This window comes from Lithobates pipiens, unplaced genomic scaffold (assembly GCF_037356315.1).
Source record: "Lithobates pipiens isolate NorthernLeopardFrog02 unplaced genomic scaffold, aLitPip1_a1.2 Scaffold_18, whole genome shotgun sequence".
NCBI lineage: Eukaryota > Metazoa > Chordata > Amphibia > Anura > Ranidae > Lithobates > Lithobates pipiens.
This window is the reverse complement of record NW_027507758.1, coordinates 82223493-82244272: the sequence shown is the minus strand read 5'-3', so window position 1 is coordinate 82244272 and position 20780 is coordinate 82223493. Positions and strand designations below refer to the sequence as shown.

The 20780-nt window shown below is 44.3% G+C and overlaps 1 protein-coding gene across 1 annotated transcript in view; it reads left to right on the top strand.

The window, feature by feature from the left end:
- Window positions 1–9451, top strand: part of SDE2 (spliceosome associated SDE2) — a 34899-nt gene extending 25448 nt beyond the window's left edge. The window contains exons 6-7 of the mRNA XM_077485850.1: window positions 4659–5088; window positions 8799–9451. Of these exons, the coding sequence (XP_077341976.1) occupies window positions 4659–5088; window positions 8799–9014 (646 nt within the window). The 3' untranslated portion in view covers window positions 9015–9451. The remainder of the gene's footprint in view (window positions 1–4658; window positions 5089–8798) is intronic.
- Window positions 9452–20780: the final 11329 nt, after the last annotated feature.

Genomic DNA, 20780 nt, shown 5'->3' with positions numbered 1-20780 from the left:
GTGAGTTCGAGGATGGGTGAGGCTTGAGAGAAGTCCTGGAGGCGGATATGGCAGGAGGTGATGAGGGAGCTAGAGAGCAGGAGGTCTTGGGAGGAAAGAAGTGGGCAATTCGGTTGGCATTTTGAGACTAGGCTAGTGATGTAGCTGGGGGCAGAGTTGTAGATGGCTTTGTAAGTAAGTGTTAGTATTTTGAATTTAATTCGTTGGGCTAGTGGCAGCCAGTGGAGGGATTGGCAGAGAGGGGTAGCAGACACTGTGCGGTTTGTAAGGTGTATGAGTCTGACAGCAGCATTCATGATGGACGGAAGGGGATATGGTCTATATAAAGGTGAGCCATTGAGGAGGGAGTTGCAGTAGTCAAGGCGAGAGATAACCAGGAGCTTTGTGGTTTCATTGGTTAGAAAGGGACATAGTTTAGAGATGTTTCAGAGGTTGAGGTGGCAAGCTTTGGAAAGTGATTGGATGTGGGGCTGAAATACCATGGGCCTCTTGGCTGCATCTCTGATTAATGCTCTCCTTGCCCGGCCTGTCAGTTTAGGTGGACGGCCATGTCTTGGTAGATTTGCAGTTGTGCCATACTCTTTCCATTTTTTCGGATGATAAATTGAACAGTGCTCCATGAGATATTTAAAACTTGGGATATTATTATTATTATTATTATTATTATTATTATTATTATTATTATTATTATTATTATTATTATTTAATCTAACCCTGCTTTAACTCTACAACTTCATGTCAGACCTGAAAAAACAAAGTGTTAGGGACTTTGAGGAAGCCAAAACCTAGTAAGATCATGTATTTCCATCCCTTGTTTGAATCAAAAGAAGAGAGCACAGAGGGTGGGACTTTATATGAAGAACATGGTTGCAAATGGGTAAATGGGTGAACACTGGGAATTTATTTTGATAAAATATAGAAACAAAATTGATATCAAGAAAAGCAATAAACATGATACTCACAATAAACAGAATGACCTAAAATCCTACAATGTAACCATTGCCAAAAACATAACGTGCAGTCGCACAATATAACCATTGCCATAAATAATAAATATGGATAAGATCATTAATGATAATAATAGTAAAGATAATAAAGAATTCATGTGATCAAACGTATAATAAATTCCAATAGTCGCCAGAAAATGGGGGTTAAATACAGTAATACTGAAAATAGTATCTGCAAGACCTAAGGCCTCGCTAAACCTGTGTAGATTGCGGTTACATGATATTGGATAAAAATGTATAAAGGTTGAGGTACACGGCATTGGATAGCTCGACACATTTCGTGGCTTTCACGCCACTCATCGGTAGCATGCACGTGATTTATCTGGAATAAACATATTATGTAAATCATTAGTAAGGGTATAGGAGGGGGTGAAATGTACAACCCCCTGCACCGTAATGCATACTTGCTAATTATGGTAAATGTGTTGGCGATGTAATGGACAGGCATCCGGAGACATCTCCAACCGGGAGCCATGGCGGGAAGACCCACACGGGCAACCACCAGGCGGGCATGGGAACCAGGGCAACCCTGTGAAAAAGGATGCTGGGAAAGAAAGCTGAAAACCAAAAAGGTGCCAGGAAATGTGATAAACTGACATCAGTGAAACGAAGTGGGGGGGGTCCGCAGTGGATACCTAAAAAGTGAGAGTGAGGGGCGTAGTGAGCTGAAGGGAGGAAAACGAGTTTACCTCAATAGAACAAAGTGACCAGCTAGAGAGGAGAGTATTCCATGTGCATTGAAGTGACATAGATGGTGAGCCTCGAGTAACAAACCCGCCCAGGGGCACGCCCAGGTATAGGCCACTGCAGAACCGCCCACCAGCGTAACGTCGTGTGGCAAATGATGAGGGGAGGGTGCCGCCAGCCAGAGATAATCTCTAGTCAGATGGCATCTGGGACCTATATATCAGACCTGTCTGGTGTGTTCCTTGGCCTTCATGATGCTGATTGTTTACTATGGTTCTCTAACAAAATGAAAAATACACTAGGTCGAAAACCGATACCGAAACGGCACCGATACAGAAAATGACTGTTTTTTAAAAAAAATATTTTCATACAGCAGATGGTCAGAGACTGGGGACATATTACAGGAGATGGTCAGAGACTGGGGACATATTACAGGAGATGGTCAGAGACTGGGGACATATTACAGGAGATGGTCAGAGACTGGGGACATATTACAGGAGATGGTCAGAGACTGGGGACATATTACAGGAGATGGTCAGAGACTGGGGACATATTACAGGAGATGGTCAGAGACTGGGGACATATTACAGGAGATGGTCAGAGACTGGGGACATATTACAGGAGATGGTCAGAGACTGGGGACATATTACAGGAGATGGTCAGAGACTGGGGACATATTACAGGAGATGGTCAGAGACTGGGGACATATTACAGGAGATGGTCAGAGACTGGGGACATATTACAGGAGATGGTCAGAGACTGGGGACATATTACAGGAGATGGTCAGAGACTGGGGACATATTACAGGAGATGGTCAGAGACTGGGGACATATTACAGGAGATGGTCAGAGACTGGGGACATATTACAGGAGATGGTCAGAGACTGGGGACATATTACAGGAGATGGTCAGAGACTGGGGACATATTACAGGAGATGGTCAGAGACTGCGGGCATGGTACAGGAGATCAAAGCAGCCTCACCAGTTCCCCTCAGATGCAGCCTGCCGGATAAAAAATACATGCACAGTGTTTTCCTTGTATTCCAATGGCTTTAGTTCACACCATGCAGTCAGTTTCCGTTGCGGAAACTGACTGCATGGTGTGAACTAGAGCCATTGGAATACATGGAAAACACTGCGCATGCATTTTGTGCAAAAAAGAAAAGCACACGGAACTGCATCTGGTGTGAACTGGCCCCAAGCAAGCTACCTGGTTCCGTTCCAACAGACTTCTATTGGGAATGCTCATATCGTTACCTCTACTAGCAATAACTTAACCCTTCCCCATTCTATCACATGGCGATAAAACCTAGCTGGGTCAAAATCAAGATTATTATTTATTTTTTATATGGCCAATAAAGGGAGTACAGCCTTTGTCCTGTGACCTGGTTTATATAGCATGGCTACATTCACACAAGTGGCCAGAGGTAGATAGCTTCAGACTTGAACTTTTATTTTTATTGGGCCAGTTTGATATATGCAGTAAGCAGCATGTTGCATCAAGTACCAATGTGGTCTCTGTAATCAATTTGATTAGTTCTGTTACTTTGTCCTAAAAAGGGATGATTACGGCACACTGCCACCAAATATGTATTAAGGATCCAATGTAACACATGCATCTCCACTTACCCATGCCCGCATCAGAGCAGGGATCTCCGTGTGTCACGGAGCTGTGCATTGAATTGCCTGGGCGGCTGCAGTAACAATGTCCTGCCTCCTGTAATCATGTCACGCTGATTAAATGTCCCGCCATTGGATCAGTGTACCGTCTGTCACAGGAGGCGGGACATTGTTACTGCAGCCACCCAGGCAATTCAATGTACAGCTCCGTGACACACTGAGATCACCGAACTGTCGGGCAGGAGGAAAGGAGGAGGGAGGAGGGAGGACTGGGGACGAGCCAGGAAAACACCCGTGCAATGGGCGGCACCAGGGGGCAGAGCCCCACAAGGCCCCGCCTTCATTATCGGCCCTATTATCGGCAAGATTTTCCTTTCGGCAATTTGCCGAAAACACCATTTTCGGCCGATATGTTTCGGCGGCCGAAATTTCGGTGCATCCCTAGTATTTATACTGAGATCATTAAATTACAAACATGTGGATTCTATTTACTAATTGGGTAACTTATGAAGGCAATTTGTTCCAGCAGATTTTAGTTAGGGTATCAGAGTAAAAGGGGCTGAATACAAATGCACACCACCTTTTTCAGGTATTTGTAAAAAAAAAAATGTTGTAAATCAGTTTTACTTCCACAATTATGTGCCACTGTATTGGTATATCACATAAAAATCCCTATATGTTTGTTTTTGGTTGTAACATGACAATTTCAAGGGGTATGAATACTTTTTCAAGGCACAAACAAAATTTTAGTCTTGAGTGGAGGCTTTTTTGATAGGGCGACAACAAAACTGGAGTTGAGGATAATTTTGGCACTGTGTGAATAAGGACCTCCATGGCACGGGGTCACACTTTTTTTTTTTTTTTTTTTTTTAATTTGTGATTCCACTAGTGAAATCTGGTTTGAATCCTGGATGTGCACATCTACCTCACTCAAGTGAATCTCGCTTTACCCGTGATTTGGATATTTTTATAATGTACATTAAAACGCAACAAGAGAAGAAAGCACTCCCATAATTGCAAAGTGGGTGGAAACGGGGCCAGAACCTATAGCTGGAAGTAGCAAAATCCAGGTTTGTGCAAGAACACAGATGCAGCCACTGGAGGGAGCTGGTGTCTGCACAAAATTGTAACAAATCATCATGTAAATTGCCTGCTGTGTATAACTCGGGGTGTGAGTAACATTCCAGCTGGTGAAAACTTCAACACACTGACAGTAAATGTGTCATATTTTACATCTTTTTTAGTGAAGAATTAAATTCCTAAAGGCTGCATCTTCTATATAAAGCTTTGTCTTCTTGGCATCTTCTGTGGTGTATGATGTATAACGTTTTTGTTTTGATTTCAGGACCGGAGTGGAAGGGATGGAAGTGTCGAGTTCTGACAGTGACTCAGAATCTCCCAGCACATCGGCATCTTGTCAAAGTGGAGAGCAGAGACTGCACAGCTCTGAGAGCGATTCTGATGAACAGGCAGAGTGTTCCTCATCCACCTCGATAACCACACACAGTCCAGAGCCCAGTAACCACATCAACCCTGACGAAGAGTCCACAGGCCATGAACAATTTGTTTCTGATTCTGGCCAGACAGAAGTTGTCGATGATGAGGCTGCAGACAAAGGAAAGCCAGTCTCTGACCCTGGTCAGATAGAACTTTCTGAGGAGGCCATAGATAAAGGGCAGTCGGTCTCTGGTTCTGGCCAGGCAGAACATTCAGAGGCTATACCAGAATCTGAGAAACCAACCTTCATCCCTGACCCACCAAAAGAGCCTGGCATGGTAAGTAAACCCCTTTATAGTGCTAGAGGTTTTTCTTCAACACTGTTAGTGAAAAACAAAGTGGTAAAGTATTAATCCCTTCCCAGCAAAAGTATTACATTTTTAAATGCCTAGAGTTTTTTTTTTTTTAAAGTGAACCTGCCATCTGCATGACTATTGGAGAAAACTTTATTAACCGCTTCAACCCCGGAAGATTTGGCTGCTGAATGACCAGGCCATTTTTTTTCAATTCTGCACTGTCTCTTTAACTGACAAGTGCAGGCTCGTGCGGCGCTGCACCCAAACAAAAGTTACGTCCTTTTTTTTCCCCCCCACAATTCGAGCTTTCTTTTGCGGGTATTTGTCTCTGTGGTTTTTATTTTTTGTGCTATAAACAAGTGACAATTTTGAAAAAAACACAATATTTTGTACTTTTTGGTATAATAAATATCCCCATTTGTTTTTTTGTTTAACCACTTGACCACTGGGCACTTAAACACCCTTAATAACCAGACCAATTTTCAGCTTTCGGTGCGCTCACATTTTGAATGACAATTACTGAGTCATGCAACATGGTACCCATATGAAATTTTTGTCTATTTTTTTCACACAAATAGAGGTTTCTTTTGGTGGTATTTAATCACCGCTGGGTTTTTTATTTTTTGTGCTATAAAAGAAAAAAAACGAAAATTCTGTAAAAAAAAAAAAAAAAAAAAAAGAATTTTTCTTTGTTTCTGTTATAAAATTTAGCGGATTAGTAATTTTTCTTCATAAATTTTGGCCAAAATTTACACCACTACATATCTTTGGTAAAAATAAGTACAAATTGGTGGATATTATTTGGTCTTTGTGAAAGTTATAGAGTCCACAAGCTATGGTGCCAATATCTGAAAATTGATCACGCCTAAAGTACTGACGGCCTATTTCAATTCTTAAGACCCTAACATGCCATAAATGTACAAATACCCCCCAAATTACCCCTTTTTGGAAAGTAGACATTCCAAGGTATTTAGTAAGAGGCATGATGAGTTTTTTGAAGTTGTAATTTTTCCCCACAATTCTTTGCAAAATCAAAAATTTTTTATTGTTTTTTCACAAAATTGTCATATCAGTTTATTTCTCACACACAGCATATATGCATACCACAAATTACACCCCAAAACATATTCTACTATTACTCCCGAGTATGACAATACCACGTGTGAGACTTTTACACAGCGTGGCCACATACAGAGGCCCATCATCGGCTAGAAAATTACATGGAACCCCAAAACATTATATATGTTTTTTTTTTTTTTAGAAAACACCGGAGAATACAATGGTGGTCGTTGCAACTTTTTTATTTCGCACGGTATTTGCGCATCAATTTTTCAAACGTGTTTTTTTTGGAAAAAAAACAGTTTTGTGCTTAAAAAAAAAAAAAAAAGAAAAAAAACAGTAAAGTTAGCCCAATTTTTGCATAATGTGAAAGATGAAGTTACACTGAGTAAATAGATACCTAACATGTCACTCTTCAAAATTGCACACGCTCGTGGAATGGCGCCAAACGTCGCTACTTAAAAATCTCCATAGGCAACGCTTTAAATTTTTTTTACTGGTTACATGTTTTAAGTTACAGAGGAGGTCTAGGGCTAGAATTATTGCTCTCGCTCTAACGTTCGCAGCGATGCCTCACATGTGTGGTTTGAATACCGTTTTCATATGTGGGTGGGACTTGCGTATGCGTTCGCTTCTGCGTGCGAGCACATGGGGACAGGGGCGCTTTATTTTTATTTATTTTTTTATTCATTTTACTTTAGTTTGACTTTTTGGGGAAAAAAATAAAAAATAATTTTTTTGATCACTTTTATTCCTATTACAACGAATGTAAACATCACTTGTAATAGGAATATGGCATGACAGGTCCTTTTTGCAGTGAGATATGGGGTCAATAAGACCCCACATCTCACCTCTAGGGGGAGATCAAGGGGTTAAAGGGGTTGTAAAGGTAAATGTTTTTTCACCTTAATGCATTCTATGCATTAAGATGAAAAAACATCTGACAGTGCCTGCGCCCCCAGCCCCCCCCCCCCCGTTTTACTTGCCTCACCCCTCGAAAGTCCCACGCTCGCCCCCGCCGTCCTTTCCACCATTCAGCCTGGCCACTGATTGGCTGGAGTGGATGGATGGAAAGCAGCGCAGCCATTGGCTCGTGCTGCTGTCAATCACATCCACTGACGCGGAGCGCCGGGGGCGGGCCGTGTGATACAGCGAGCGGCTATAGCCGCCGGCTGTATCACGGGAGCACGCCCGAAGATGTTTCTCACCATGCGAGGGAGCTCGCATGAACGTGAGAAGCATCTGAGGGAGGAAGCGGAGACAGCCGCCGAGGGACCCCAGAAGAGCAGGTTCGGGGGCCACTCTGTGCAAAACGAGCTGCACAGTGGAGGTAAGTATAACATGTTTGTTATTAAAAAAAAAAAAAAAAAAAATTCTCTTTACAACCCTTTCACTGTGTTCCCTCTGTGTTTTAACTGAAGATGGGACTGTCTAGGGGAGATGGCAGATTGCTGTTAGTCTCTTCTCCCCTCAGAGAACCAGGATCTGTGTGTTTACACACACATTCTGGTTCTTGGTGTGTCTCTAGCAATTATCGTTTTGCCCAGCTGTGCCATTCTGCCGCAGTAAAACTGTGGCAGCTGGTCGGCAAGTGGTTAAAGCTGAACTCCAACCCAGAACACAGTGCTGTATGTTGTGTAGCCTCTGCTACATACAGGTTATAGTGGCCTCACTTGTTAGTAAAGTACATACGTTGTTTGGGCCAGCTTGGCCCTAACAATCTATGAAAAGTGTATTAAAAGCTAGAGTTCAGCTTTAGACTTGGGCATGTACCTTTTATCAGGAAGATATAAAAGTGACTACTTAGATACATTTCCTGCTATAATTCATAATGTAGAGAGGACACTTCTGAAGATTTTGTTTGTATTGCATTGTGGGATAAATTAGTCACTACTAAGATGTGACATGAAAAGGAGAGTAACCTGAACATGCTGGCTTTTGGGGACACTTTTGGCTTGCAGGAGATGGTAAATAAAATGAAGGTCCTCAGGAAGAACCAGTAAGAGCTGTGGGAGGGACCCAGGAGAATAACAGCCCAGAAGTGTTGCTTTCCAAACTGATGTTTATGGGTCATTTATCACAAACGGAGAGGTGTTCAGCAGCGCATGCAGCAGGAAAACCAAGTATTTACAATGTTGTTTCACAGGTGATAGTTCCAAGTAATTTTACAATATCACACAGGGTCAGTACTATACAATAAAAAATCTTCACAGTAGCGTCCTGGAATAAGCACACAGCAAACATGACTCATGTCCTTCATGCTTGTTCCAAGTCAGTAACCCAAAGTGAAGCTGGATGGTAGCATCAGAGCCTGCCCAGGTAATAAGCATGCGCCTATGTTCAGACTTTACAGGATCTTTTTAATAAGTCTTCCTCCTAAATATTCTCTCTGGAGTAACTTGCCCCTCTTCTCTAGAGCATTGAATCTTGAATTATGGGAAGGCTGGAAAGTGTCAGAAAACTAAAGAGAGGTGCTCAGCAGTGCATGCTCAGCTCTTGGGTTTCACTGCGTTTACTCCACCTTAGGGAGTCTATAAATCAAACAGAAACAGCAATAATTCTAGCCTGACAGGTCTACTTTATGGAGATAGAGAACATGTTAATGTTAATATTTCCTCTTTTTTTTCCTGCAGGACTCTGCTCCATTTGACCTCATGTCATTCTCCTCTGCTGTGCAACTGGAGGCCCTGGGTCTTGACAAGTTGAAGATGGAACTGATAGCGCTGGGTCTGAAGTGTGGCGGGACTTTACAAGAGCGTGCAGCCAGACTCTTCTCTGTGCGTGGCCTTTCCAAAGATCAGATAGACCCGGCTCTTTTTGCCAAACCAGCCAAAGCAAAGAAAAAATAAAGCGTTGAGAAGGTCTCTGTGGATTGGGTTGAAGACAGCTGGGAGCAATGGGACACAGATTGTCCCCAAAGCTTCTGGAACCAGTCACAGTGAGGGCCGGTTCACACTGGGGGCGATGCGAGGCGACACGACTTGCCTCGCCGCGACCTCAGCGGCGACTTGCAAATGACTTCTGTATAGAAGTCAATGCAAGTCGCCTCGAGGTCGCCCAAAAGTAGTACAGGAACCTTTTTTCTAAGACGGAGCGACTCGACTCGCTCCTCTTAGAACGGTTCCATTGTACAGAATGGGGGCGACTTGTCAGATCGCGGCACGGCAAGTCGTGTCGCCCCCTGTGTGAACCGGCCCTTATGGTCAAAGTCAGACATTCAGTATCAATAAACAAAGCCATTATCTGCATTTTGTTTTAAATAAACTTTGTACATTTTCATTTTAAATGGGTTTTGTTTTTGTTTTTTGGGCAAGATTCAGATTAACATCACGTTTGCTTGTGGGGGGGAATAATATCTGGGTAATCAATGTACGTTGCAAGAATTTTAAGAACTTTTTTTTTTTTTCATATTTGTGGATTCCTACCTGCTCCAGATGTAGCTGTTTTGGTTGGCCATGTCCTTTGCAGACTATAATGAGCTGGTCACTCCTATTCAGAATCCAATCACCTGGTGGTGTTTTGATGGGAAAAGGTGTAGTGTCTGCCTCCCTTGGGAAGCATTATTCATCAAAAATAATATTTTTTGTTGCATGGTCTAAAAACTTGCATCTTAGTGCAGAGTTCTGAAAAAATTGGTGAGCCAATCACACAAGCAGAAGTTAATATTTATGAGCCCTTCTGTACACTGGTGCTATACAGAACATTTCCAGTTTGCCATTATGCATTGAATTTTACAGAAAATTACAGCTCTTTGCGTTGCTTTTTTGTTTTTTTTTCCTGTGAAAGTGAACTAGCTGCCCTTTTATCTAAATTTCCTTTTTCCTCCCTCTTTTATATATATTTTTTCCCATAGTGACAGTTTAAACTTGTAAAAAGTAAAAGTCCTAAGAAGTACCACAGTATCTGTTATATTTATTATAAATGTGGCTTCTGTTTCTCTCGCTGATTTAGTTTCACTTTTTAATGTGTTTGAGAGCATTTTAATGAGGTATGAGCAGCAGACAGAATATCTTTCCATTTCATTTTTTAGGCAAGCACATGCAAATCCCCTGCATGGAAATGGAGCACATTGATTTGCGTTAGAAACGTGCATCAGTGTGCAAGAGGCATGCTGTAACCCGTGTTGATAAAATGCACAACGGCTTTCACAATGCAAAGTGTGAATCTAGCCTTGCTATGTGATGCATTTGTCTGCATGATGCATGACTTTAAGGTGAGAGCGCACGTTTATTTTGTGAAGGTTTCTGTTAATTAAGTAATCATCACTGATTTGGATTAACTAGTAAAAAGCGATGCGTTTCTCAGCTTCTTGTTTGTTGCTGTTCATTACCTACGCTGTGCAAACGCTGAATGGCAATCCTATTTTACCTGCAAATTGCTGCAGAAAAGCTGACAAGTTCGTAATGCAGATAAACAGACAACAGGGGGTTATTAGCAGTCTGTGCTTTGGGTGTTGTCTCCTTTTAGGATTACCAAGCTTGTTGATAATTATGTTTATACAAATTCAGATAGTTGATGACTGGTTGCTACATTAGCCCAAGCGTTTGCTAACCGTAATCTGATTGTGTAAGGGTTAAAACGATTTGTATAAGTACATATTTTTTACATATATCTGAGATGTATGCTGCAAACATTGGGCATCCGATATTTTTTTTTATTTTTCCACCAAAATTATTTTTTTCCCCTGTTTTCTATATACCTATTTTATGAACTTCCTCCTTTATAGTACCTTTAGATTGCCACAGCTTCCTAGTGGTGGAGCGCACTCCCTCATATGTGAACTACAATTCCCTTTCTGCTTGGCGGCATGCGCACTGCCGCTTTTTTTTTTTTTTCCCCTTTTTTTTTTTTTTGTTGCCTTATTGTATAAATGTTCGTGTTTTTTGTTTTTTTGCTGCTGTCATTCTCTAAAAGTCTGCAGCTGATGAATTGCAGACTAGAGCCATGGTTGCTTCTAAAAAAACATGGGGTGGAGGAAAGGCGGGGCTTACACGCCCGCTTACACGCCCGCGGCTCCCGTGCCCGTGAGCACAGACAGTTTCCCCACAGGGATGTAGTTCCAGTGGAGGGAGTGCGCACGCACAGGACACCCCCTTCAGAATGACTCTGCTGATAGGGCAACTGTCTGGGAGAACAGGAAGTGTGGAAAATGGACCCCAAAAAAGAAACATTTGAAAATGAAGGAAAAGTTAAGTGAAAACACACTATTACTTTTAAAGGAGTAGGATTAGCAGAAAAAGGCCAAGGGTTTAGTATCACTTTAAAGCGGTTGTATACCCCTTTTTATATTTTTACCTCCAGGTAAGCCTATAATAAGGTACTATTTAGGAGTTATTGACTTTGCATGCAGATGAAGTCTCATGCGCAGGAGTGACAACATCACGGCTCTGGCCACTCACAGCACCAGAGCCACAAACCCGGAAGACACGCAGAGGGGAAATGTCGGCTCCCTCTGTGGTGAGCAGGATCAGCTGTCGACTCCACGTTCTAAGGTATTTCATAATGAGCTAGTATGCGGTGCATAGCGCCTGGTTTATAAAGTTTGTGGCTTAACCACTTGCCGACCAGCCGCTGCAGTTGTACTGCGGCAGAAATATGTAACGTCCCTTTGCCCTGTGGCCACTAGGGGCTCTCGCCCATGGGGCTGATGCGAGTGCCCAGTGATCGAAGCTGGGCTCCCGCAATCGATCGGTGCACACAGAACTGGGATCTGTGTGTGTAAACGGTTTCCGGTACTCTTAGGGGAGAAGTGACTGATCGTCTGTTAATACAGAGTATGAACAGCAATCGGTCATCTCCCCTACACAGTCCCCTCCCCCCTTCAGTTGGAACACACACTAGGGAACACAACCCATTGATTGCCCCCCCCCCCCCCCCCCTAGTGTATCTGTAGAAGAAATATGTAGAATACATATCGGCCTAAACTGAGGAAAAAGTTTTTTTTTTTTTTATATATATTTTTGGGGGATAATTTTTATAGCAAAAAGTAAAAAATATATATTTTTTTTCCTTAACCACTTCCCACCCGGCCAATGTACGTATACGGCCGGGTGGGAGCTCTTTACTTCTGAGAGGACGTTCAGGAACGTCCTTCAGAAGAAAGGGGATCGTGCCCGCGCAGCGGCGCGATCCCGATGTGCTCGTGTCACCCGGACACGGCGCATCTCAGATTGGCAGGAGGGCTCTGTGATTGGCCCTCCTGATCACATTACGGCCGTGTCCAATCATGGCCGTCATGTGATGTAAACAAACAGCCGGTTGCTAGGCAATCGTCCCTCCTCTCCTCACACGGAAGTTGTCGCTGAGGAGAGCAGATCGCTGCAGCCGGCTGGTGATCAATGAGTATGAGCTGTTTTTACAGCTTTTTACTAACTGATCACCAGTCTAGTATAAACCTACAGTGTAAACGCACATGTCGCCACAATACATGTCCCCAAAACACACATGTCCCCAAATAATAAAAAGACATGTCCCCCACATATGTCCCACTAAAATCACATGTTCCAATGATTATCTGCACACATATGTACGTGATCACCTGCATACATATGTACATGATCATTTGCGTACATATGTCTGTGATCACACAAACCAATTATTATACATGTAACGGAATTTTTTTTTTACCAAAAACATGTAGCAGAATACATTTTGGCTTAAATTTATGACAAAATTTGATTTTATTGGATTTCTTTTAAAATAGAAAAAAGAAAATATTGTTTTTTTCCAAATTTCCGCTTTTTTTGCGCTTATATCGCAAAAAATAAAGTCGTGAATGTATACCACCAAAATTAAGCTCTATTTGTGCGAACAAAATGATAAAAATTTCATTTGGGTACAGTGTAGCATGACCGCGCAATTGTCATTGAAAGTGCGAGAGCGATGAAAGCTGAAAATTGGGCTGGGAAGGAAGGGGGCGAAAGTACCCTGTATTGTAGTGGTAAATTGTCGCTTTAACCACTTGCTTACTGGGCACTTAAACCCCCCTCATGCCCAGACCAATTTTCAGCTTTCAGCGCTGATGCACTTTGAATGACATTTGCGCGGGCATACAACACTGTACCCAAATGAAATTTTTATCATTTTTTTTCCCACAAATAGAGCTTTCTTTTGGTGGTATTTAATTACAGCTGGGAGTTTTATTTTTTGCTAAACAAACAAAAAAAGATGCAAAAAAATAAATAAAAAAATTATGTTTAATAGTTTGTTATAAAATTTTGCAAACGGGTCATTTTTCTCCTTCATTGAAGTGCGCTGATGAGGCGGCACTGATAGGCGGCACTGATGGGCACAGATAAGATGGCACGGATGGGTGGCACTAAGGGGCACTGATAGGTACCACTGATGGGCGGCACTGCTGGGCACTGGTAGATGACACTGATGGGCACAGATATGTGGCACTGGGGTGCAGCACCTTTGAGGCAGATTGTGGGCACTGCTGGGTGGCACTGTGGGCACTGCTGGGTGGCACTGACAGGGGGGGGGGCACATTTTTTTATTGATGTGGCACTGGCAAGGGGCAGGTGGGCACTGGCAGGGCTGGGCGTGATCGGGACTGATGTCCCGATCACGGCCGCCGGTGATCGGCTCTTTTTTTTTCTCCTCGCGCTGTCAGCGTGAGGAGGAATAATAGCCGATTACCGGGTCCGTTGTATCACATGATCAGCTGTCATTGGCTGACAGCTGATCACGTGATAAGGGGTTGGGATCGACCCCTTGCTCGGATCGGTGATCAGGCGAGTCTCAGACTCGCCGATCACAGGGCGCGCAGGCCGCTCGTGCACGGGACGACATCAATAGACGTAGTCCCGGCAAAGGAGATCCGCGCTGTAGCCGTCATTCGGCTATAGCGTGGGTCTCAAGTGGTTAAAGGGGTTGTAAAGTCGGGAGGGTTTATTTTTTATTTTTTTTATATCTTAATGCATCAAGATAAAAAGCCTTCTGTGTGCAAGTAAGTTTGACATGGCAGTATCTTCTGTTATAGCATTAATAGGCTTGTACCGCGTTAGCCATTAACCACTTCGCATCCAGGCCAATTCTGACATTTCTCTCCTACATGTAAAATTCATCATTTTTTTGCTAGAAAATTACATAGAACCCCCAAACATTATGTATGTTTTTTAAGCAAAGACCCTAGAGAATACAATGGCGGTCGTTGCAACTTTTTATCTCGCACAGTATTTGCGCAGCAATTTTTCGAACATGTTTTTTTTCAGAAAAAAAACAGTTTCATGCTTTAAAAAAAAAAGAATTTTTTTTTGCATATTGTGAAAGAGGAAGATACACCGAGTAAATAGATACCCAACATGTCACGCTTCAAAATTGCACATGCTCGTGGAATGGCGCCAAACTTTGGTATTTAAAAATCCCCATAAGCGACACTAAATTTTTTTACTGGTTACATGTTTTGAGTTACAGGAGGTCTAGGGCTAGAATCATTGCTCTCGCTCTAACGTTCGTGGCGATACCTCACATGTATTGTTTATATGTGGGCGGGACTTGCGTATGCGTTTGCTTCTGCGTACAAGCTCACGGGGACAGGGGCACTTTAAATTTTTTTTTTTTTTTTTTTTTTTTTTCATTAATTTTACTTTTATTTTTTTCGTTTCACACTTAAAAAAAAAAAAAAAAAATTTATTACTTTTATTCCTATACAAGGAATGTAAACATCCCTTGTAATAGGAATATGGCATGTTCGGACCTATTTACAATAAGACCCCACATCTCACCTCTAGGCTGGGAAGCCTAAAATCAAAAAAAACAAAAAACAATCACGGCTTCCCAGCCAAGGCAGCACCGTTATTTGAATGCAGAGGCCGGGCGTGGCGTCAAAACATCGCGCCCGGACTCCGAACGATCATAGAGACTCTGGCGACCGTCTGGTCCTCTGGAAATCTCTGATCACCATCCGGGGGCCGGCGGATCCTGTGTCTGACTCACCGATGGAAGTAGTGAGTCGGTAGAAGCACCGGAGGGCGGCGGGAGGGGACGCCCCCCCCCCCGTAAGAACGATCAAGTGGCGGAACAGTCGCTATGATCATTCTTATGGTGCAGGGAATCACCGTCTGAAAATGCCGATATCTGAATTATGTCTGTAGCCTCGGATATCATTCAGATATAACCCCGGAAAGTCAAGACCGTCATATGTTGTACCTTGGGTGCCAATTGGTTAATGCCAGCTTTTTGAGTTTAATTGCTCTTTATTGGCTATAAATTATATGACCAAATATATGTGGACAGTTGACCATCACAACTTTGTTATATGGCCAAAATCCTTGAGAAAGATGGGACTGAGCTTCATCAAAACGGCAATAAAATGCTGCTATTTTATGTTATAGACTAACATGAAGTGGAAGGAAAATGATAAATGGTTTTCAAAACTTTTTGCAAATATCTGAAAAGTGTGGTGTGCATTTGTATTCAGCCCCCCCCCCCCCCCCACCCCACCCCATTCATCTTTGCAAAATGGCTCAACTTCTTTGGATTGGATGGAGAGCGTCTGTGTACAGCAATTTTAAAGTCTTGCCACAAATTCTCATTTGAATTTGGTCTGGACTTTGGGCCATTCTAACACATGAATATGCTTTGCTCTAATCTAAACCAATCCATTGTAGATCTGGCTGTATGTTTAGGGTCATTGTCCTGCTGGAAGGTGAACCTCTGCCCCAGTCTTGTCTTTCTTCTAAGAATGCCCTGTATTTGGCTCCATCCATCTCCCCATGTCCTTGCTGAAGAAAAGCATTTCCACAACATTATGCTGCAACTACCATGTTTAACCGTGGGGATGGTGTGTTCAGGGAGATGTGCAGTATTAGTTTTCCACCACACATAGCGTCTTGCTTTTAGGCCAAAAAGTTCAATTTTGGTCTCATCTGACCAGAGAACCTTCTTCCATATTTTTGTTGTGTCCCCCACATGGCTTCTCGCAAACTGCAAATGAGACGTTTTATGGCTGCTTTCTTGCAACTCTTCCATTATTACCAGATTTGTGGAGTGCGCGACTAATAGTTGTCCTGTGGACAGATTCCTCCCACCTGAGCTGTGGATCCCTGCAACTCCTCCAGTGTTACCATGGGCCTCTTGGCTGTTTCTTTGGTTAATGCCCGGCCTGTCGTTAGGTGGATGGCCATGTCTTGGTAGGTTTGCAGTTGTGCCATAGTCTTTCCATTTTCAGATGATAGATTGAACAGTTCGCCGTGAGATGTTCAAAGCTTGGCATTTTTTTTTGTAATACCCTAACCCTGCTTTAAACTTCTCCACAACCTTTATTTCTGACCTGCCTGGTGTGTTTTTTGGCCTTCATGATGCTGTTCACTCCCACAGGCCAGGGAGGCTAAGGAGCCACGCCGTAGGCAAGGGCCCTCATTCTCCGCTCACAAACTGCTTTTTCATCCGCCCAGGGCTTCAACCAAGCGCCCCCAGCCAGACAGAACGACCTCTGAAGGAGCAAAGCATCCCTGGAACCGCAAGCCTAACAAGCCGGCACAGTGGTGCATCGGCGGCACAGTTGTGTAGTGGTTAGCACTCTCGCCTAGCAGTAAAAAGGGTCGCTGGTTCGAATCCCAAACTACCTGCCTGGAGTTTGCATGTTCTCTCTGTACCTGCGTGGGTTTCCTCCGGGTACTCCGGTTTCCTTCCACACTCCAAAGACATGCAGGTAGGTTAATTGGCTTCTGTCCAAAATTGGCCCTAGTATATGAATGGGGGCCTGAGGGTAGGGACTGATGTGAGTGTGCAATGTACAGGGATAGGGACAATTGTAGACACTCACTCAGGTTGAACTGGATGGACTGGTGTCTTTATTCAACCTTACTAACTATGTAACTCTGTAAGCTTGGGAGCAAAAGTGCTACTGCATGAAGGTTTGCCCCCATCTGCAACACGGCCGGGGGGTCACCTTCAGGAGTTTGCAGCCCGGTGGGCCTCTCGGCTGTCCGACCAATGGGTCTGCAATCTGTTTTCCTCAGGCTACAAGATGGAGTTCCTCTCTTGGCCGCAAAACAGATTCTTCCCCTCCAGCATACCTGTACTCCCAGCTTGCCGGGAGGCCCTATTGGGGGCGGTAAGGGACCTGCTGAGTCGAGGGGTGATCGTACCTGTTCGGGAATCGGAACGTTTCCAGGGGTTCTACTCAAACCTGTTTGTAGTCCCCAAAAAGGAAGGGGTATGTCCAATCTTGGACCTGAAAGCCCTCAATTACTTTGTAAAAGTACAGAGGTTCAGAATGGAATCAGTTCGCTCAGTAGTCGCTGCACTCCATCAAGGGGACTCCCTGTCATCCTTAGACATCCAGGATGCGTACCTGCACATACCTATATGCCTTCGGCATCAGAGGTTTCTGCGATTTGCAGTTCGGGAAGCCCACTACCAGTTTGTGGCTCTCCCTTTTGATTTGGAATCAGTCCCCCGAGTCTTTACCAAGGTATTGGGTCCTGTTTTGGCTTTGCTGCGGCAACACAGGATCGCGATCGTGGGATACCTAGATGATCTCCTCCTGAGAGCATCTTCTGCCTCAAAGTTAGAGGAGGATGTGGCGATCACCATGCAGACCCTGCAGGAATTTGGGTGGCTGTTGAGCCTAAAAAAGTTGGTGATCGCATTTGGAGTACCTAGGCTTACTGCTGGACTCCATGGAAGAGAGAGTGTTTCTCCCTTCAGACAAGCTGCAGACTCTCAGAGCCGTGGTAAAACTGTTGATGAACCGCAGGTGGTTGTCGCTACGCTTCTGCATGCGAGGTCTGGGACTCATGGTGGCCTCCTTCGAGGGCAGTAACGTATGCCCAGTTTCACACCAGAGTCCTGCAGAAGGAGGTTTTGACAAAATGAGACAAATCTCCGTTGTCCCTGGATCAGCAGATTCAGGTGAGCCAGTTAGTCAGGGATTCCCTGCTCTGGTGGCTAAGGTGCCCGGCACTTCGGTGCGGGAAGTCGTTCCTACCTCTGAAATGGACAGGGATCACAATGGACGCCAGCCTAACCGGCTGGGGTGGAGTAATGGGAGTTCAGTCGACCCAGGGCCTCTGGTCGGTGGAGGAATCCAAGTTGCTGAACAATCTGCTCAAGCTGAGAGGCTATGCCTCTCCACATGGTCAATAAGACTTCGAGGGCATCCGATCATTATCCAGCCAGACAATACCCCGTCGGTGGCATACGTCAATGACCAAGGAGGAAGAAGCAGCTCGGCCGCCGCACGGGAGTTCGCTCATATCCTTCAGTGGGCAGAGAGACATGTACCAGCCCTGTCGGCCATTTACATCCCGGGAGTGGAGAACTGGCAGGCTGACTATCTAAGTCGCCAGTTGCTGGACCCAGGAGAATGGGCATTGCACCCAGAGGTGTTTTGATGGGGCACACCAGACGTGGATCTTCTGGCCTCCTGTCTCAATCGGAAGGTGCAGAGATTCGTGTCCAGGACAAGAAATCCTTGGGCAGATGCGTCGGACGTGCTGGTGGCTCTGTGAGATCTGCTCCGCAGAGTGGAGGCCGAGGGGATCCCAGTAATACTGATTGCCCCAGATTGGCCTCAGCATCCTTGGTATGCAGACCTAGTGCACCTGGTGGAGGACGACCCTTGGCGACTGCTGTTACAAGAGGACCTTCTGTCTCAAGGTCCGATTCTCCATCCTGCTTTACCATCGCTGGTTTTAACTGCATGGGTATTGAGAGCCAGGTGTTGAGGAACCGGGGTCTTTCGGTCTCAGTGATTCCAGCTATGCTGAGAGCACAGAAATCTTCTCGGAAGATATATCATCGTACCTGGAAGGCCTACATCTCCATGTGCGAGGAGAAAGGATGGCGTCCGCGCTCCTTTTCTATATCCAGAATCTTGCTGTTTCTACAGCAAGGAGTAGACCAGAAATTGTCTATAAGCACCATTAAAGGACAAATATCAGCTTTGGCTGTCTTTTTTTCAGCGACCCCTGGCATCTCACTCTCACTAGTGAGCACTTTTGTTCAAGGGGTCCGGCATGTAGTTCCTCTGGTGCGTCCACCGTTACCACCATGGGATCTGAACCTGGTGTTATCGGCGCTTCAAAAACCGCCATTTGAAAATATCAGAGAGATCCCTCTGTTGACTCTTTCCCAGAAAGTGGTCTTTCTAGTGGCCATTACTTCGGCCAGGAGGGTTTTGGAACTGGCGGCCTTGTCTTGCAAGTCGCCCTATCTGGTTATCCACAAGGATAAGGTGATGTTGCGTCCGCAACCTTCTTTTCTGCCGAAGGTGGTTTTGGCGTTCCGCATCAATGAAGACATGGTGCTACCATCTCTGTGTCCAAAGCCGACACATCCTAAGGAGTTGGCCCTTCACTCCCTGGACGTGGTTCAGCCTCTGAGGGTGTATTTGTCTGCTACGGCTCCCTTTCGGAAGTCAAACTCCTTGTTTGTTTCGGTGGCTGGTCTGAAAAAAGGCATGGCGGTTTCATTGGCCACCATTTCCAGGTGGATCAGACAGATTGTAGTACAGGCCTACGCCTTGAAGGGGCAAGTGCCCCCCTTTCCAGTCACGGCCCACTCCACAAGGGCAATCGGAACGTCTTGGGCCTTCCGACATCAAGTGTCTGTCGCTCAAGTGTGTAAAGCGGGACTTGGTCGTCTGTTCACATTTTTACAAAATTCTACAAGATGGTGTCTGATGCCTGTTTTGGCCGCAAAGTTTTGCAGGTGGCTATATAATTGCAATTGCACATACATTTTTACCTGTTTTTTTGGTAAAAACGCAGTACTTTTAAGTAAATGCACTGTTGCATTTGTTACCGCAGTTCTGGTGCGGTTTGAATATAGTGCCTCTCTGTTGAGAAGCACCCGGTTTTTTTGTGGGTAAAAAAAGTTTAGCTATTCCCACACACTGTCGTTTTTGTGGGTAAAGTTTATACTAGTTTCCACATGCCTTTGTGGGTGAAGTTTTTATGCTGTTTCCCACCCCTCGTTTTGGCACTGTTTGGGGATGTCCCGATGGTCTAAAGAGAGGAGCTTTGTCGGTCGGTGAATATAAGAGAAAATAGGATTTTTTGTACTCACCGTAAAATCCTTTTGTCTGTAATTCACCGACTGACACAGCACCCGCCCCTCCTATTTTTTCTACGTTATACTGCTTGTTGACGTACTGAAGCTGCAAGGCAGGCTGTGGGGTTGTTACCTAAGGGACAGTCCCTTGGGTGGAACTAGAAAGTTTTAGTTTTTATATTACATGTTACATTACATTACATTTTATGGTCACAAACTCACCAGATAAAGCCAGAACTTGCGCCTGTGATAACGTGGCGAGTTTGTGACCATAGAGGAGATTTGTGCACGTGGTGCAATGATCGGAATCTAATTCGGAAGAGACACCGTTCATGAACGATCCCAATAGATCTTAATTTGAGCGATCTTGGACAATTAAGCAATCACTTTAATGCGGATTACTTGAGCGCTGCTAATGTTATAGCTTATCTGTAGCATATGCTTGTTTTTGGTTCTAGCAGCTGCCATGAATGTTTAGATTAGTACACAAGCATAAGACAGTTTGGGTAAAGGGCTGGACTGCAACTCACATGTGTAAGAAGTGTCTGGTCCAAATGGGCAAAGCAATGAGAACCACCATCACAAAATTATATAAAACGAACTATAGCAAA